The sequence below is a fragment of the Panthera onca genome, chromosome B3, assembly GCF_046562875.1.
Source record: "Panthera onca isolate mPanOnc1 chromosome B3, mPanOnc1 haplotype 2, whole genome shotgun sequence".
In the NCBI taxonomy this organism is placed as follows: Eukaryota; Metazoa; Chordata; class Mammalia; order Carnivora; family Felidae; genus Panthera; species Panthera onca.
In genome coordinates this window covers 3,370,913-3,388,646 of record NC_138344.1, presented here as the reverse complement: position 1 = coordinate 3,388,646, position 17,734 = coordinate 3,370,913, and the positions used below count along the sequence as shown (strand labels likewise).

Sequence of the window (17,734 nt, the reverse complement as noted above, 5' to 3'; positions counted from 1 at the left end):
AGCTCTAGCCGGAAGGTGTGTGTTTACCTGGTGCCCGCGCTGCCGGAAGTGTGTTCGGGGCGGGGGGCGGCGTGGAGCTGGCCGGAGAGAGCCAGGTGATCGGGCCTCACCTGAGTCAGGGAACTGGTGTCCAGGGGTCTCTCCACTCAGTGGTCTCAGCAGAGACGCCCTGTTTGGGGCTCATCTGCTGATGGAGTGTGATAGGAGTGCTGGTCGCTCTCCAGCTCTTAGAAAATCTAAGTGGGCAGCGTGGCAACGGTCCCTTGCCTAGAATAAATGAGGTGAGAAGTGAGTAATGTGTCTTTCCCCCGATGTGTTCGGTGTGTGCGCTGGGAGTGCACACGTATACACATGCAGCTGGTGGTCGGGGTAAGTGCGTGCCTGCAGTTTAGCATTTATTTTAGTCATTGCAGGTAGCTTGCAGAGTAAACGGGAGGAAAAAATACATACACTTAGACCCGTGCTCAGGATGGTAGCTCACAAAATGGCTTGGCAACCCTGAGTCGCGTCCTAGATCACGTCGGAGGTGACGTCAGTCGGGTAGGTCACAGGCTGGGGTCTGGAGCCCTGGCGTCTGGCCCTGGCGCTGCCATTAGCCCCGGGGCCAGGCTGTTGTCACCTCTTAGAGGCACCGCTGTCTCTCCTTCAAAAAGAGAAGGGTCCATGGGAGGACCACCAAAATACCTTTCTAGCGCTGACGTTTCGCGTTCAAGGAAGTGCTTCCCGAGCCCACCGTGTGGTTTGGCAGCTGCCTCCGGCTCCCTCTTTGTTGCACTGGTAGAGTGCTGGAAATGCTAAAAGGACGGTAATCACCTTCATAGACCACGTTAAAGCACGTATCCATTAATAAAGTCGACTGTGACTCAACGGCCCGAGTTGCCATAGATTTTCGGTGCCCCAGCTCACCAGCCAGGCTTTGCGTTTCCAGAGGAGAATGAAAAGTTCTGCAGGCAAAACACTCCATTTCCCAGTGCTTTGAAGTAATTGCATGTTATCCTGTTCAAATTCAAGACGATGAGCCGGGCCTCCACATTGAAATCCTCCCACCGCCATCATTATGACAAAAGTTGGGGTGGCATGGAGGTCTGTCGTGGAAGGAGCCATCAGAAAGCTAGAAACATCAAGTACATTCTAGAGACCGTAGTGCAGGTGCATCCACATGCTAAAAGGCTGGTCTACGTGTAAGTCACCACATGGGAAGGAGCTTCCTATCTGGAGGGGGAGAAGAGGATCCCGTTCCCTACCGTGACCACTTTCCCTTTCCCCACCGGCTGAAACGCCATGACACTCCCAAGCTCTGGTTGCCAAAAGCAGAGGGAGGGGGGAGGGCCGTTAGGCTGATGATTTGCAGCCTCCCCTGGACACTGGAATCCCCTGAGAAATTTTAAGAAGCCCTGATGTCCAGGCCCCACTGTCAGAGCTTCTGACTTAATCGGCCTGGGGTTCAGAGGGGCCGTGGGCGTCCTACCGTGCCGCCATATCGAGAGCCGCGGTAACAGGAAGGCAGTGGGGTCCTGCTGAAGGAGGGCCGCGCCACCAGCCGGAGAAACGGGCAGCGCACGGTGAATTTGCTGCCTGGGACAGAGGGGCTTCTCGTTTGGCCAGACACAGAAGTACCCAGATCTATATTCTCTTTATGTGGACATAAACGATCCGGTGAGGAAGGAACACAGTCTCTGGCAGAACTTGCCTCGACTCTCAGTGGAAGTGAGAGAAAGAAAACTGTTTCCTGATTATGGAAAAAAGGAAATCAAAACAGAAAGCATAAAAGAGGATGGCAGAAGTGAGATGATCTAGGCAGGTATTTCAGTCACGTGCAGGGGTTAAGCTCTTGTGAAAGGATACAGACTGTGAATCCGGTGTGGTCTTGTCCTGGGACACTGCCTCCCGCCTTTGCAGACCTCCCTCTGCTCCTGTGACAAAAGGAAGCCGTGAGGAGTCGGCTGTCGATGGTGTGGAGTCCTCCGTGGTCTCCTTCTGGATGGCCTGCTCTGTCTTCTGGCGGTGGTCTCTGTCCACGGGGTGGTTACCATGTACGTGGGGCGCATGGTTTTCCCGGGGTGGGGCTCAGCTCCCTTCCAGCTCGTTCTTCACGGGGACAGTCACATCTGCTCTGCGTCCACCAGTGGTCCGTGAGCTTGACCCTCTGGTCGGGTGTCACCTCCCCTGGCCGGGGCAACCTCTCCGCTCCTGCTCACCCCCTTGCCTCAGCTCCTCCACGGGGAATCATGAGACTGGCTGAGGCCACGCGTCCCATTAGAGGCTGTCGTGCCCTGGAGTGGGGCCACACACCTCCTTTGTGGACACTCTTATGTTACTGTCACAAACTATCCAAGAAAGCATTCTATGTTCGGAAACCCATTAGCCTAGATCATTGGGGGCAAACGTTTTCAAACATGCAAGACTGAATATTTTGGAGAATAGAAAACAAGTTTCTGGCATGTTCTGATACCAAAGCCTGACCAGAATGTAAAATGAGAGTAATTTCGCTTTTGAATAGAGATGCGAAAATCTTAGAGAGTTAACAAACCCAGTCTCTCTGTCGGATGGAAGTTTAACACACGTGTAAGTGGTTCTTTCAGGGAACACAGATCATCGCTCATTAGAAAACCTCCTAAAACTAGTCTTAATACTTAAAAAAATATGATTCAGTTGCAATCAAAATGCAGTTCTTAAAAAGTAATCTCTCTGCCCAGCGTGGGGCCTGAACTCATGACCCTGAGATCGAGAGCCACATGCCGTACCGACTGAGCCAGCCAGGTGCCCCCAAAGTGGGATTTTTATTGGGGGGACAACACTCAATACATTGATACTTAAGTTTGCCTGGTTGAATGATTTCATGAGAATAGGAGATTTTGAAAGATTAGAAAGTGATGAGGAATTTACCTTATTAGTAATTAACGTTTACTTGAAAGCCACAACATTTAAAATGATGCGTCGTTGGAGGTGCCTAAATCGATCAATGGGAAAAAAATAGAAAATCCTGAAATACATCCAAGTGCACGTGATAATTAAATATATGGTAAAGGTGAAAGTAATATTTGAAGTCAGTAGAGGAAGAAAGGATCATTTAATAAATTGTGTTGAGATAACCCTTGAGCATTGTTAAAAGTAAATAACACCTCTATTAGCCAAAATTCAATGGAGTTAAGAGTAAACATTTTCATGTGAAAAAGTTAAATCATTGCTGGGATTAATTTAGTTGAATATGTACATACGAACGTGGAGGAGGAACCTGGGATGCAAAGGTTGATGAACTTGACCTGTATGTATGCCAAAACCAAACAGACCCCCTTCCCTGCCCCACCCCCAGGACACATTCCAGAACAGATTGAAGAAAGCATGATACACTGGGAATAATGCTCACAGCAAAATGACAAAGTATAGTAATTAGTATAGTATAGTATAGTATAGTATAAAAGGGGGCTCCTAAAACTTTTAAGACCAAAAAACAATAGACAAATAAATTGAAGAAAGGGGGAAAGAGGAAGGAAGGAGGGAGGGAAGGAAGGACCTTAACTATCCAGCAATAGGAGGTTAGTTAAAGAAGTCATGTCATTGGGGCGCCTGGGTGGTTGGTTAAGCCAGTTGGTTGAGCGTCTAACTTCGGCTCAGGTCATGATCTCCTGGTTCGTGGGTTTGAGCCCCGCGTCGGGCTCTGTGCTAACAGCTCAGAGCCTGGAACCTGCTTCAGATTCTGTGTCTCCTTCTCTCTCTCCCCCTCCCCCATTCACACTCTGTCTCTCTGCCTTTCAAAAATGAATAAATGCTAAAAAAATTTAAAAAAAAAACTTAAAAAAAAATCGGGACACCTGGGTGGCTCAGTCGGTTGAGCATCCCAACTTTGGCTCAGGTCGTCATCTCATGGTTCGTGGGTTCGAGCCCCGTGTCGGGCTCTGTGCTGACAGCTCAGAGCCTGGAGCCTGCTTCCGATTCTGTGTCTCCCTCTCTCTCTGGTCCTCCCCAGCTCACACTCTGTCTTTCTCTCAAAAATAAATAAACATTAAAGAAAAATCATGTCATACTTGGTATAGTTGACAACTGCTCAGCAATTAAAAGTAATCTGGAGAAAAAGTCACAATAATATGTATAGGAATGTTCTTTCATGAACATATTTATGTAAATACATATGCAAATATATTCATAAACACATCTGGAAGCTTCTCCACCAAAACGTTAAATCTCACATTGGTTATCTCTGGGTTAGTGGGTTACAGCTGACTTTCCTCGATTTTGCATATTCTTCTCCCTCCCTCCCTCCCTCCCTCCTTCCTTTTCTTCTTCCTTTCTTACCATTGCCATGTCTTAGTTTAGAAATTAAAAAATAACTATTTGAGAACCGTTATTCCGAGAACTTCCTATAATCAGCCCAGCGTGTCAGGCTGGTCTGTGAATAGTCTACCTGTTCTCTCCAGCCTCACATCCTGCCTCATTCCATGTCCCGGTCACCAGCTCCGAGAAGATGTCCCGACCACACAGGCCTTTTCTGCTTCTTCCTTCTCTGAGCTTCTGAGCTATAAGTGACTCACCACCTCCTCTTTGTCCTTCAAATGTTGCACGTGTATTGTCCGATCTTCACAAAGAAACCATAAGCTCCCTGAGGGCAGGGGTTGGGCCTTGTAGTTCTGTGTCTCCCGCGGGCTCCAGGCAGAACCAAGGAGCTGCTTCAGGAAGGTAGGCCGGGCCTGACTCCTCTGGATGGGGGTACCCAGGGGAGAAGCCGTGGGCCCAGGAGGCCTGCGAGCGCGTCATCTAGTGAGGGGCAGCCGGGACAGACCCCAAGAGCGCAGCATCGGTGGGCCGGGCTGAGCCAGCCTTTTGGGGAAGAAGGCAGATGACCTGGTGTTCATGACCCCTCCAGCTCTCCACCTTCCCCCTTCTCCACAGATCATGTGTCCCATTAACCTGTACTTTTTGTCTCCGTATGACGTGGACAGGTTCTAACGTTCCCATGGACCAGCCCTGCTGTCGTGGTCTCTATGACTTTGAGCCAGAGAACCAAGGAGAACTAGGATTTAAAGAAGGAGACATCATTACATTAACCAATCAGATAGATGAAAACTGGTATGAGGGAATGCTCCGTGGGGAATCTGGATTCTTCCCCATTAATTATGTGGAAGTGATCGTGCCTTTACCTCAGTAAATGTGTAACTCAGACTTTGGACCCACTTTCATAACTGAAATGAATTCACACCAGTGTTCTCTCCGTGTGGCGTTCTGTGACATCCTTGCTCTTTGACCCACTTAATGACTTTTGTATGTGTGTTCTCTTTATAATGTATTTTGTACCAATTTAATTTGTATAAATGATTTTCTTGTCTTAGCTACACGAAAATATACTTTCCTTTCTCGCTTAGTGTTCTAAAAGTCTTCGGTTGAATAAATGTCCGTGCTTCTCGTTGCTAAGAATAAACCACACCCATTGCAGTTATGTTAATGAATTGCCTATATTCCTCAGCTGCAACGGAATGCAAAATTTGAAACTTAAGAAATGCTAAATATTTTGTTTCCTGACGTTACTGATGTCATCTGGTCTTTCCTTTCCTCCTGTTTTAGCTGACCTGCGAATAGCCCAATAAATATGACACACCATGTTGGCAAAAGGCCGTGGTTATTCTTAATGTTGAATTGGCTTTCAAGCGTGGCGGTCCAGCTGTAAACTGCCCCTGTGCCCCGTGGCTGAGCGGGGGGGGGGGGGGGGGGGGGGGGCGCGGTGGGCGCAGTGTGGATGCGTGCAGGCTTCTTCCAGACGAAGTCCGCAGGTCTGAGAGGGGGCTTTCGCTGTCCCCCTGATTCAAACACAGCACACCCTCCTTCCAGTTCAGGGATACGGGACTTTTCCATGCACTGTCAAGTTTATTTATAATAGAACCTAACACAAGCTTCCGCGGCTGCCAACTATCGGGTAGGTTTTTCAAGCAGGTCCCGTTGGAATGCTCTGGAAGGAGCAGAGTGGGGAGTTGGGTTGAGTGCCAGTAACAAGATTGCATAGTTTCAGAGAACCAGCCCCTGGCCTCACCCAGGGTATGCACTCGTCACGTACTTTGATCCAGGGGCGGCCACAGCTGTCCTGGGGGAGGGGGCAGGTAGCCTTTCTCCTGCAGAGAAGGAGGCCCATTGGATGGCTTGCCCAGGATCAAACGACAGTGGTGTGAGAGGCAGAGTTTGAACTCCGATTATTCACTGAACCCCACGACTCACTGAAGTGCTCACCCAAGCCTTTTGCAGAGGCCAGTTGGTCTAAGGTGACCAAAACCAGATTTCTCAGTCTTCTGAGTCCGTGGTACATCAGAAAATTCCCAACATCCAGGATACTTTTCCTCCTTCCTTTTCCTACCAGTCCCTCTCCCCCACACCTTCTCTAAAACAGTTGTATCTATAGTGTCTGTAATATAATGTAACAGCTTTTATTGAGTGCTTACTATGGGCCAGGTGCTACTCTAAGCATTTAAATGAATGAAGTCACTTAATTTTCATAACAGTCCGTTTTGCAGATAAAAGAACTGAGATGTGGCAAGGCTAGGTAATCTGTCCATAGTCACACAGTCTTTATGAAATGCCACAGCTGGGCTCCTAACCTAGGGAGTCTCCTTGCCTCTCCCGTGCTCCTCACCCCTGCCCACACCGCCTCTCCGACCGTGCATTTTCCCACATACACTCACAAAGGAGCTTTTTGTACCCCACCAACTTTTCTTTTCCAGCTGCCATATTTGAAATGTATCCCACAGAAGGAGAAGTCCAGAGCCATTCTCAATGCCTCTTTGGCCTCTTGTTTGGGAAATAGGAACGGCAGCTACCTGAGAGCTGTAGACTGGGGGGCTCTTGTGAGGCTCCAGTAAATGGCTCCCCTCTTCCCCTTCTGAGATCTACAGAAGCTGGGGCGTTAGTCAAGGGGGAAAGCAGAGGAGAACCAATATGTAATTTGCATCGTAAAGGCCGTGCCAGAAGATGTAGCTGAGGATGAGAGCAAAGCATCTGCTGAGCCCTGAAGGAGTCAGACACACCTGGTCTGGGGGGAGGTGGACTGTCCTTACCTCCTCTTACGGCGGCAGAGCCTTTAACACCGAGCTTACTGCAGAGCTGGCAGCAATCAAGAATGCACGTTCCCGGGTGCCCGGACCGCTCAGTGAGTTCAGCGTCGGACTTCAGCTCAGGTCGTGATCTCGCAGTCCGTGGGTTTGAGCTCCGCGTCGGGCTCTGTGCTGACAGCTCGGAGCCTGGAGCCTGCTTCGGATTCTGTGTCTTCCTCTCTCTCTGCCCCTCCCCTGCTCATGCTGTGTCTCTCTGTCTCTCTGTCTCTCTCTCAAAAATAAATAAACATTAAAAAAAAAAAAAAAAAGAATGCACGTTCCCTGCCTGCAGGCCAGCTTCCAGGGAGACGGGGGGCTATGATACTCGTGCCCAGTTGCTAACCCGAACTCAGTCCACTTCCTCAACTAGCTAGGGCTTCTTGGAGAAAATCCCTCCTCATAGAAACTGGGAGAATGGGGAAAAGGTATTGCCCTCTAACTCTGGGGAATGGAGATGGGAGCAGACCTCAAAGAAAACTCAAGTTGAGGCCCAGACACACCTATACGAAAGGGAAAAGGGAGACATGTGGAAGAAATACCCTTTATAACTTCTTTAAAAATGAGTGTATATCCGTGCAATAAGGCAAGGAAAACAAAAAAGTGGCCTAAAGATTGAAAAGGAAGAAACACAACTGTCTTTATTTGCAGAAAACAAGATTGAATATGTAGACAATTATTAAAGAAGCTATAAAAAAATCTAGAATATGTATATATACTAATGTATATACTAGTATATATGCTAATGTTATATATATATATATATATATATATATATATACTGTAAATTTGTCAAGATCCTGAGATCGTATACAAAAACCAATTATGTTTCTATATACTGGAGACAATTATTAAATATCAAATTAATCGTATAATAGTGAAAGGCAGTGTCATTTGTAATAGCAGCAGAAAGTACAAAATACTTAGAAAATATCTGAGAGAAAGATAAGCAAGACCTTGGCCCTGAGAACTACATAGCTTTGCATATAAAAATCGAAGACCTAATAAATGGAGAGAGATGCTCAGTATTGTGAGAATGTTCTCCCCAAAGTGATCTATAAATTCAATGCGATTCTAATCAAAACCCCAACAGGCTTTTTGTTTAAATTAACTAGCTTCTAGATTCTAGAATTATATGGAAATGCAGTTAGCAAAACAGTATGGAATTAGCACAAGTTTGGGGAAGAAGGTCAATGGAACAGAACAAAACGTCTAGAAATAGGCTCTTGTAAATATATGGTCAATGTATTCTCAACAAAGGTGTTGAGATAATGCAGTGGGGAAAGGAAATCTCTTTTCAACAAAGTAAAAGAAACTTTGATCCTTACCTCACACCGTACATTAAAATCAGTTTTAAATGGGTCATAGACCTAACCATAAAAGCTAAGACCTTGAAGCTTTTACAAGAACACATAGGAAAAGGTCTTCATAACATAACCTTGAGGTAGGCATAATTTCTTAGGACACAAAAAGCACTAGCCCCAAAAGACAAAATTGATAACTTAGACTTCATTAAAATTAAACATTTCTGCTCATCTAAGGACAGCATAAAAAAGTAATAAAAAGACAAACCATAGGTGAAAGGATTCACAGAATGTATCTGGAAGAAAAAAATCACAATTCATATCTCTCGACTATAGGCGTATGCACAGAATATGTGAAGAATTCTCAAAATTCAATAATAAATAAGAAGCCCAAAGATTGAAGACACACTTCACAAAACAAGCTACACAAATGCCCAATAAACACATGAAAAGATGCTCAAATCATTGGTCGTTATCAGGGATTGGTCCTTGGGTGGTACCAAAGAGGCTTGGAATTATAGCATACTACATAAGATACCCCCCAGTTGCCAGGCTAGCCCCATTCCCAGAGACATTAGCAAAGTGAGGCCCAGGACTAAGACACTTACCACCTAATTTGTAGCAAACCTGATCTCATGGTTTGTGAGTTCAAGCCCCGTGTTGGGCTCCATGCTGAAGGTGTGGGGCCTGCTTGGGATTCTCAATCTCTCTCTGCCCCTTCCCCCCACTCTCTGAAAATAAATATACTTAAAAAAAAAGTCTTTGATTAGCAAATTCCCATGAGGAAATGAATATATTGTGCCTGGGTCCTGATGCTGAACACACGAGCTGCTGGTGACTGCTGGTGGATCTGAAAATGTTACCAAGTCGCCCTCACAGAAGCTGTGTCACTCCCCTGAATACATGGTCAGCATCAACGATGACAAGCATGGCCAATACCCCTCCTCCCTCTCAAAATGCAGACGCGCAGGCAGCCAGCTCTGCCTCTCCTGGGCTGATTTGTAGGGTCTGAGCTGGGCAGCTACTCCTGACCTTGTCCCTTCTGTGTTTTACCAGCCACATTTCCTGAAAACCCAACGTTCCCGTTAAATTTTGAATTTCACTCCGTATATCTATGCTCTAGATCCCTTCCAGTCTAGCACAGATCCCTCACAGTCGAGCACTGCTAACCAGGTGAGTTACGGCCTGCAGCACAAGCACTCACGTGATGGACCCACGATACTCTCTTGCTTCTGGGATTCTGTGGTTGTTTCAAGGAAATCAATCTAGGGAGGATCTAAGGTTGTTCATCAAAGTGGTTGCCGCTGACCTGCCCTTGTAAAACTCACCTATCTGTAGCATGGGCAGATACAGGTGTTCTGCTCCTTAACTCAAGTACTGACCCCTAGGTGCCCGCCCATCGATAGCAGAAAGGACTTTTCCTGTAGTATGAGGAATGACAAGAGGCAAATAACCCAGGCTTCCCCTCTCTCTGATATGTTTGGTTAGGCCAACAATGTAATACAGGGGGTTTTGAGAGGTCAGAAGTACACCCAACATTAGGTGAGGTCAAAGCCGGTGCCCAGCCATGGCCACACGCAGTGTTTCCCTCATCAGCCCGTGTCCCTCACACCATGTCAGGCAACGTGTTCAGACGCAATTTCAGGTGGGACAGAGAATACAGAATATAGAGATTAAGCCTTGGTGGTGACAGTGGGCAGAATAATGGTCACCAAAAGGTATGTCCTAGTCCTAACTGCCCGGAGCCTGAGAATGTGACTTTAACTTGGAAAGAGGGTCTTTTACGTGCAAGGAAGGGTCTTTTAAAGTCCAGGGTTTGGGGCGGGCCTTAAGTCTAATGATTGGTGTCCCTACGAGACAGATGCAGGGAGAAGGTCACGTGAAGATCACGTGGAGACAGAGGCAGAGATGTGGGGGGCACAACGGCAAGCCGAGGAAGACCCGACGCCACCAGAAGCTGGAAGAGGCAAGGAAGGATTCTCCCCTAGGGCCATCGGACGTAGCGCAGAATTGCCAACACCTTGGTTTCCGACGCGTGCCCTCCGGGACAGTGAGAGGCCACCTTTGTGCTGTTTTGAGCCACTCACTTGCGGTCATTGGGTATGGCCGCTCCGGGGAAGCTAATGTAGAGGCCTTGGAGTTCATTCAGGTGTAGTATCATTCAAATTCCCAAGAGTTTTCCAGAAGAAACTGTGTGCTGCCCGTGACAACACTGCAGCAATGGCCTCCTGAAGACAGGAAGGGGCTTTCTCTGACTAAGCCAGAGAGACGGAAAGGAGAAACCCCCCGGGAGTGCTGGGGTTGGGGCTGGTGGCGGATCCTTCTTCTCTACTTTGGCATTTGTGCCACATACAGGCGGCTTTGCTACTTTGCTACGCTGCCCTGTCTGCACCCTCTCGTTCCTAAGTCCTGGGCCCAGAGGGCGACGGAATCAGCCGGTGACTTTGGAAAAGGGGACCGAGGGCCTGGGCAGGGGTCGCTAAGCCCCTCCCTTCCTCTTCTTGGGAGCAGTGCATCAGCAGAGAGCGGACAGATGCCCAGTCACCACGGAGACGCTGTGGTCTTCCCGTGCGTTCCTCTTAACTGCTCAAGCTTTGGGCCGAGAGACGGGGGCTGCTCCCCGGTTCCTTTGAACATGCGCCCTTGCCATAGTTCTTATTTCTGGCTTTAGGTTGGCTGATGCTTATTATCCTACCGTCCTGTCCTACTTCAGTCTACATGTATTCATTCAGTCTATATGGATGCGCTTATAATTGTCGGCACGAAGCCACAGGAGCCGTGAGAGATGAAATTATATGAGGACGCGAGGCTGCCTTGCTCTTGGCCGTCACGGACTCCGCCTCCTGGATCTCCTGGAGTCTCTCCGACTTAGGAAATGACCCTTCTCCGAGGCCCAGTGACTCGTGAGGGGTCAAAGATGGAGGGGGTTGGCGCTGGGAAGATGAGCCATCTTGGTCACCTTGAACCGAATATTTCTTTAAAACCATGGTCTCTGGTTTACATAGCCAAGAGGAAGGCAGAGGAGGAGGCTGGCAGGAAGCAGCTAGGAAGGTACCACACAGGGGAGAGCCCCCCATCACACACACACACACACACACACACACACACACAGAGACTGTCCTTGTCATGTCGCAGGCCAGACACGGTGAAGAATCAGTTGATGTTGAATCTCCCACAAGACACCCACGGAGAAGGCCAGCAGAGAGCATCGCTAGCCTGCCTCCTGGCGCTGGGTTGACACCAATCCGCTTCCAATCGACCGTTGCAAAGAAAACCGGATCATGTGCTCGTGCCTAAGGCTCCCTATCAGCAGGATTTCACATCCAGAAGCATGTTACACAACGTGCATCTAGCGTTCTTAAAGCTGTTCTGTCTCTCCCAAAGACCCAGTCGCCACATCAACCTTTCCTCTCATTTTCTTCTGATCTCTCAACCTCTGCCCACTGCTCTTCTTGTCTCTCCTCCTGGATCCTTTCTTCTCTGGGTCGGTCCACATAATTTATTAGTAGAAATCCTTCGGCTTTTTTCCAAGCCCAAGAGCAGTCTCACAGCTGATCGAGCAGGGGAAGAATCACTCCATCCTTGAAGGCAGAGCGGGGAAAGCAATATTGACCTGTATCATTTGCTTTTTCTTCTGTACTTGTCAAGAACAGTCTCCTTACCTTCCTGGCAGAGTCAAGGGAAGACATTCATGGCGCACGGCTCTCTTCCCGCATCACGAGGGCCATCGTTGGCAGAGTTACGGCTACTCCTGTGTCTCATCAACCCTCTGCGCCTCAGCGGTGGGGATGATTTCCTTCCCCGGTTTCCAGCACTAATGGAGAATTTTTTTATCCTATCCATTTAGTGACTTCAGTGGGGGAATGCATGGTTTGAGGAAAAAATTTGAGCTCAAATCATCTTCTTGGAGCAGAAGTCTCTGCCTGACCTGAAATTTCATGTCAATATCAGTTTTTTATTTTAAATTTTCATTTCCATTTTCTTTCTTTATACTTTGCAGAACACGGGGCATTGTGTTCTCAATTTTCCCAACTACACACATGAATTTAGGAATATTTGTTTCATGCAGTCTTTTGGTTTCTTTCTTGGTTTTCAAAAACGACAATAAAAATCCACTGTTCCAGCACATATTGAATGAAATGGCATTTAGCAATTTCATGGGGAATGCCGAGTAAGTCCCACTCTTGCTTTGATGGTAAACCAGGGACCCAGGTTAGGGTTGAATGTCATACTTGCTCCTGGGTGTCTTTCAGGCTGATGTTTTCAATGGAAAAGCAAGAGAACGGAGTTGAGAGAACATCCTTCAGGCCTGAGCCTCTGAACCATATGAGCAAATGATGAAGATAAAGGCAGAAGTCAAAACTGGCTCAAGATAATTGCTTCTTGGTTTTGTTGTGTGTGGGGGGGTGTGAAAAAGATGCAGAACTTGATATTTTCACTGCTTAGGGGAATTATAACATATTATATGCACATTAGAGAATATTTAAAAACTCCTTTCCCCATAAACAGACATATGGACAGATGGTGGATGGGCAGATAGCTGTTTTCACGCACACTATCAACTTCCACGGCTTCAAGGGTTAACCATATGCTGACAAGTGTCAAGTCTGAGTCTCCGACCCAGGTTGTCCTGATTCTAGACCACAGGCATTTCCGGCTCAAACTCTTCTAAGTGAAGCCATTGTCTCTGTGCTGCCTCTTCCCACCCAATATGCTCCTTCTCTTACATTCTCTGTGTTAGTGAATGACAACTGCCACTACCCAAGGCCAGTGTCAAAAACCGGGGAGCTCGCCTTGACTCGTCCCTTTGTGGTACCCTACCTTTGAAGTCATTCGCCAAGCATTATCAGCTCTAACAGCTCTCAAATACACCTGTTTCCTTCTGTCTCCACGACCACTTGTGCCAGGTTATGCCAACGTGAGCTCTTGCTTGGACCATTGAACATAACAGCCAGAGCCATCACTACTAAGATCCGATCTTCTCGTGCCATTTCTGTGCCAGATGTTATACTAAACAAGCCCCTGTGCTTAGGGTAAGTTCCAAAACCCCACAGCATGGCCTATGTGCCCTTCACAAACTCGACCCCTGCCTACTCGTCTGTCTATTTAACTTGGGCCAATCCTCGATTTTCACTCTGGGCCCCAAATGCATTAGTCTGCATAGGCTGGTGAATGCTGATGTAACAAATAAGTAAAAGGTGTCAGAGGTTCAACAGAAAAGGGTACTTTCTTGTCCGTGTGAGATCGAGCGTAGGTCGGTTGACTCTCCAAGCCAGCCGTCCTTCGTGGACCAGCCACCCGGGATCTTTTCATTTGTGGTGCTGCCGTAACAACACACAGCATCTATGTTCACTGCCCAACTTCTCCTGCGGACAAAGCCACAGCAGCTTTCCACCGCCTCGACCAGGAAAAGATACGCCGCAACTCCACTCTTATTTCACCGGCCAGAGCGAGTCACGTGGCTCTGCAAGAAGGCTGGGAATCGTAGCCTCCGAGAAGGAGGCCTAGGAGAAGGGATTCGGCCAACTGGCAGCCTTCCGTCCGCCACGCCAAACCTTTACAAAGCACGTGGCTGTTGAATTGGAACGTTCATCTTTGGGTCTTTGCACGTTTTCCTTTTTGTCTGGAATTCTTACTTCACACCCAAACCTTCTCATGAATAATTCCTGCCCAGAACTATTTTGGGGAGGAATGCATGGGAATGCCAGGCTAGAACCTCTTTCTCAGGATTATGAAAGCTGGAACAGTACTCTAGAAGCTGGCTTTTAGCTGGCATCCTTGAAGTGAGATATAAATTCTGTCCTTTTAAATTTGATTTTCAAACCAAATGGAAATGTTTATTTATACAGATTTTTCACATCTTCCTCTATGATATAAAGAAGGTATGCTGGATCTGATGTGTTGTCCAGCCCCTTTCACACCTGATACCACTGAGAACATACTGGGAAAGAGACAAGAGATGAACAAGGACCCTTAAGCTAAGGATCCTTAGCTCCTTGCCACACGAGTGTCTCTGTTATTGGCTCACGTCATCACATCAGACAAGGGAGAGTCTCCTGGAAGGAGGGAAGTGACAGTATTACATCACTTACTCAAAGAAGTGCTGTCCCAATGACTTTGTCAAATTCTTTTTTGTTTAATTTTATGGTTCTATTAACACAAATACAACATGCACATAGACTGCCTGTTCATTTTCTTTGCTGCACAGCCTGGCATTGGGACTGGGGACTCTGATGGCCGGCGGGGCTCCTCTTTCCACAATGGCTTTGTGGTTCTTGGAGGGGACGTGAGCAATCTCTGAGGCGCAGTACGATTTGTCGCACATCAGCAGCTCTGCAGACTCCTTGATATTGTGGACCAGGAACTTCTGGAAGCCACCGGGCAGCACGTGCTTTGTATCCTTGTCGCTTCTGTATCCACTGTCGGGCAGCAAGACCGGGCCCTTCCGCGCACCCCGTTGTCAATACCTCGGGGTTCCCACTGGTTGTGCCTAATTTTGATACGGTGTCTGGCTGGTGCTGGATGAACTTCTTTTTAACGATCCTGGGCTTCGTCGGAGGTCTGGGGGTGGCCACGATGCCTAGCAGGAGATGGCTGTCACCTCCGCAGGCAGCACCGAGGAAGAGAGTCCTTTGTCATATTCTATTGCTAGAAGTCACAGGTCCTGTCCACACTCGCAGGGAGGGGATTACACAATGGTGTGCATACCAGGGACAAGGATCATCGGGGGCCCCACTAGAATGTGCCTAGATACTCTACAACGTTCCCACGATTCCTAGTCTGAAGGTGCAGGCATATCACATGTGTGACCATGATGGGAGTGGTCACATAGGGTTTGTCCTAGAGCATGTGATGCATTGAGTCATTTTTTCCTAGATCTCCACCCCTCACTCCAGCCATTTATATGGTTTAAAAATGTCTATTTGGAATAGTAGATTGTTTCTCATTGGAGGAGAAGCACAGAAGGAGAGTAGCTTTTTTATTTCATTTTATCTTAATTTTTTAAAGTTTATTTATTTTAAGACAGAGAGAGTGAGAGAGAGAATCCCAAGCAGGCTCCGCACCACCAGCACAGAGCCTGACATGGCGCTCTATCTCCTAAACTGTGAGATCATGACCTGAGCTGAAATCAAGAGTTGGACGCTTAACCAACTGGACCACCCAGGCCCCCCTGTTTTTATTTCAAACCAGAAGATACTGTGCCTGCGTTTAAACTTCAGTTCTCAGCTGAAATATCACCTCTCCTAAGAAATCTCTAACACCCCCATGACTGAATTAATTGCCATCCTACCCAATTCTTCTATAGCTCCCTGTTCTGACACCTCTGGGAACACGTATCCCACCGTATCTCATTTGCTTCTTCGGGGAAGAGGCAATGTCTTATCACGCCATCGTGTTCTCAGGACCTAGCGCATGCCTGACACGAAGTAGGTCGTCGGCTAATATACACTGCATTTCACTGCGTTGCACTGAAGTTGACCTTAGGTCTGAAGCTGACCCATAGTGGATGGCGGGATCTGAAGGAAACTGGTTCTTCACCCTCATCCATAGAACGTTTTGGCCTGAGTCTTGGTAAAGAAGGGAGAAAAATGCCTAATTGGCTATCAACACCATCCCAAAGGTAAGTATGTTTTGCAAAACAATGCTTTTTGTTGTTGTTGTTGAACTTATATGTGAAAAGAGACTTTCAAGTATTTCTCGGAGGCATTTCCAACCCAAATATTGTCAGGCCAGCACAGCAAGGGGCACGTAGGAAGCCGACTAACCAGGCAGGTCTCATCTTGTGGGCCAGGTAAGTGACAGGGGATGTGGCACCAGGAAATAAAGATCTTGAGGACTTGGAAGAAAACTGTTATCACAATGTTAAACAATAGTGTGTACAGAGTTCTTTGCACTCTGTTTTGTTTGTTGTTGTTGTTTTTGGTGCAAATTGCTCAATGCTGGAATAAGACGTTGGTCTCCAAGAGTTGCCAGAGGTGATGTTCTAAATGTGAATTTTTCAGAAGGCTGAGAGCAAAGAGGTAAAGGAATATATATTGCTTGGTTTTGTTTTCTTTTTCATAAATTGAACCCTTTTGTGAGTGAATGTCTTTCTAAAACGTTACATGTACTTCCGTACATCCGTAAACAGAAGCTAATGAACAAATGCATTTATAAATAATCTGGATTCGTGAACACAGGACGGTGCCACGACATAGTGATTTTCTCGAGCCTTCTGAGGGGGAACAACACGGTCCCTGACTATGGTGTCTTTTTCACTTCTTTTGTGCCTTTTACAGTTCTTCTGTAGTGACTTTGTCCGTATCTCTTTTCTTAGCAGGCTTTCTTTTCCTTTCAAATTTATAGCCCTAAGTTACTCTTAAAAACCAGATGAACACACGCATTAGAACTATGTGCAGAGAAAGTCAATAGTCGAGCGAGACCTAAGTGTTTGCTCGTATGCGATATGCTTAAATCTGACGTCAGGTGGATGTTCAGAGGCCTTTTCTGTTCTGGCTGTGGTTAGACCCACGGAGACTGCTACAGCTGAGTTCTAGATGGGGAAGGTGTTGCTCTATTATACAAGCAGAGTATGAAGACAATCCTGGAGATGACAGCGGAAGGACCTGTTGTCCACAATATAATGGAGAAAGCTGGTGCTCAGAGAGGTGAAGCGATTTGCCTAGAGCCCCCCAGTTTGTGGCCGATTCTGGGCCACAGTAGTGGATTTCCTGATGATAGCTCCATGTTCCCCACTCGGCCTGTGCCTCTAAGGAGAAGATAAGGGTTGTCAAGGGTGGAGTGAAATGGTTCAAAGGCATTAGCAAATCCATTCTTGCCTGGGAACCTGCGGTTTGCTCCCGTTCCACAGTGGAGTCTATCTGGACATACATGTATGTGTGTGGGTGCAGATTATCAGAGTATGAGATGCCCACAAAACCGGGTCAGGTCAGCACCTTCCTAGCCCTGGAGGCCACATGGGAACCGGCCTTAGTTTGGGGCACGGAGAAACCTGGTTTGCCGGCCCTGGGAAGGGCCCCAGCACTGTTCCTCTGTAACACTTTGGGGCACGCTAGCCCTCCTTATCACACCCCTAAAGATTTGAAACTTTCTAGAAAAAGTCTGTCTGACATCACCCACCTGACAGAGAGATCCTGACTGGCTCAGACCTCCAGAACCGCAGGGCAGGTGCGCCCATCCCTCAGTTGAAGAGAATGTGGCTGCCAAGGGCTCACACCTGACGGCTTCTCTGGAGAGCTGTCTGGTTTATGGGAGCTGCCTGGGGGGTTACAGCACCCCCCAACTCTAGGGGAGGCAAAGCCTGACTGCACGTAGATGCCACAGCTCAGTCCTGTTGCCTTAAGACAAGGCACGTCTTGGGGC

At 47.6% G+C, this 17,734-nt stretch overlaps 1 protein-coding gene across 11 annotated transcripts in view; it reads left to right on the top strand.

The window, feature by feature from the left end:
* The window catches only part of SH3GL3 (SH3 domain containing GRB2 like 3, endophilin A3), a 133,877-nt gene extending 126,840 nt beyond the window's left edge, over positions 1–7,037 (top strand). For 8 of the 11 annotated variants that reach the window (XM_078449080.1, XM_078449070.1, XM_078449079.1 and 5 more), the window contains one exon: positions 4,938–5,603. In XM_078449080.1, coding sequence (XP_078305206.1) covers positions 4,938–5,143 — 206 coding nt within the window. In that variant the 3' untranslated portion in view covers positions 5,144–5,603. Of the gene's footprint in view, positions 1–4,415; positions 4,915–4,937; positions 5,604–6,701 lie in introns of those variants that run through there. The other 3 variants (XR_013556473.2, XR_013556474.2, XM_078449071.2) reach the window with 3 other exon arrangements.
* Positions 7,038–17,734: the final 10,697 nt, after the last annotated feature.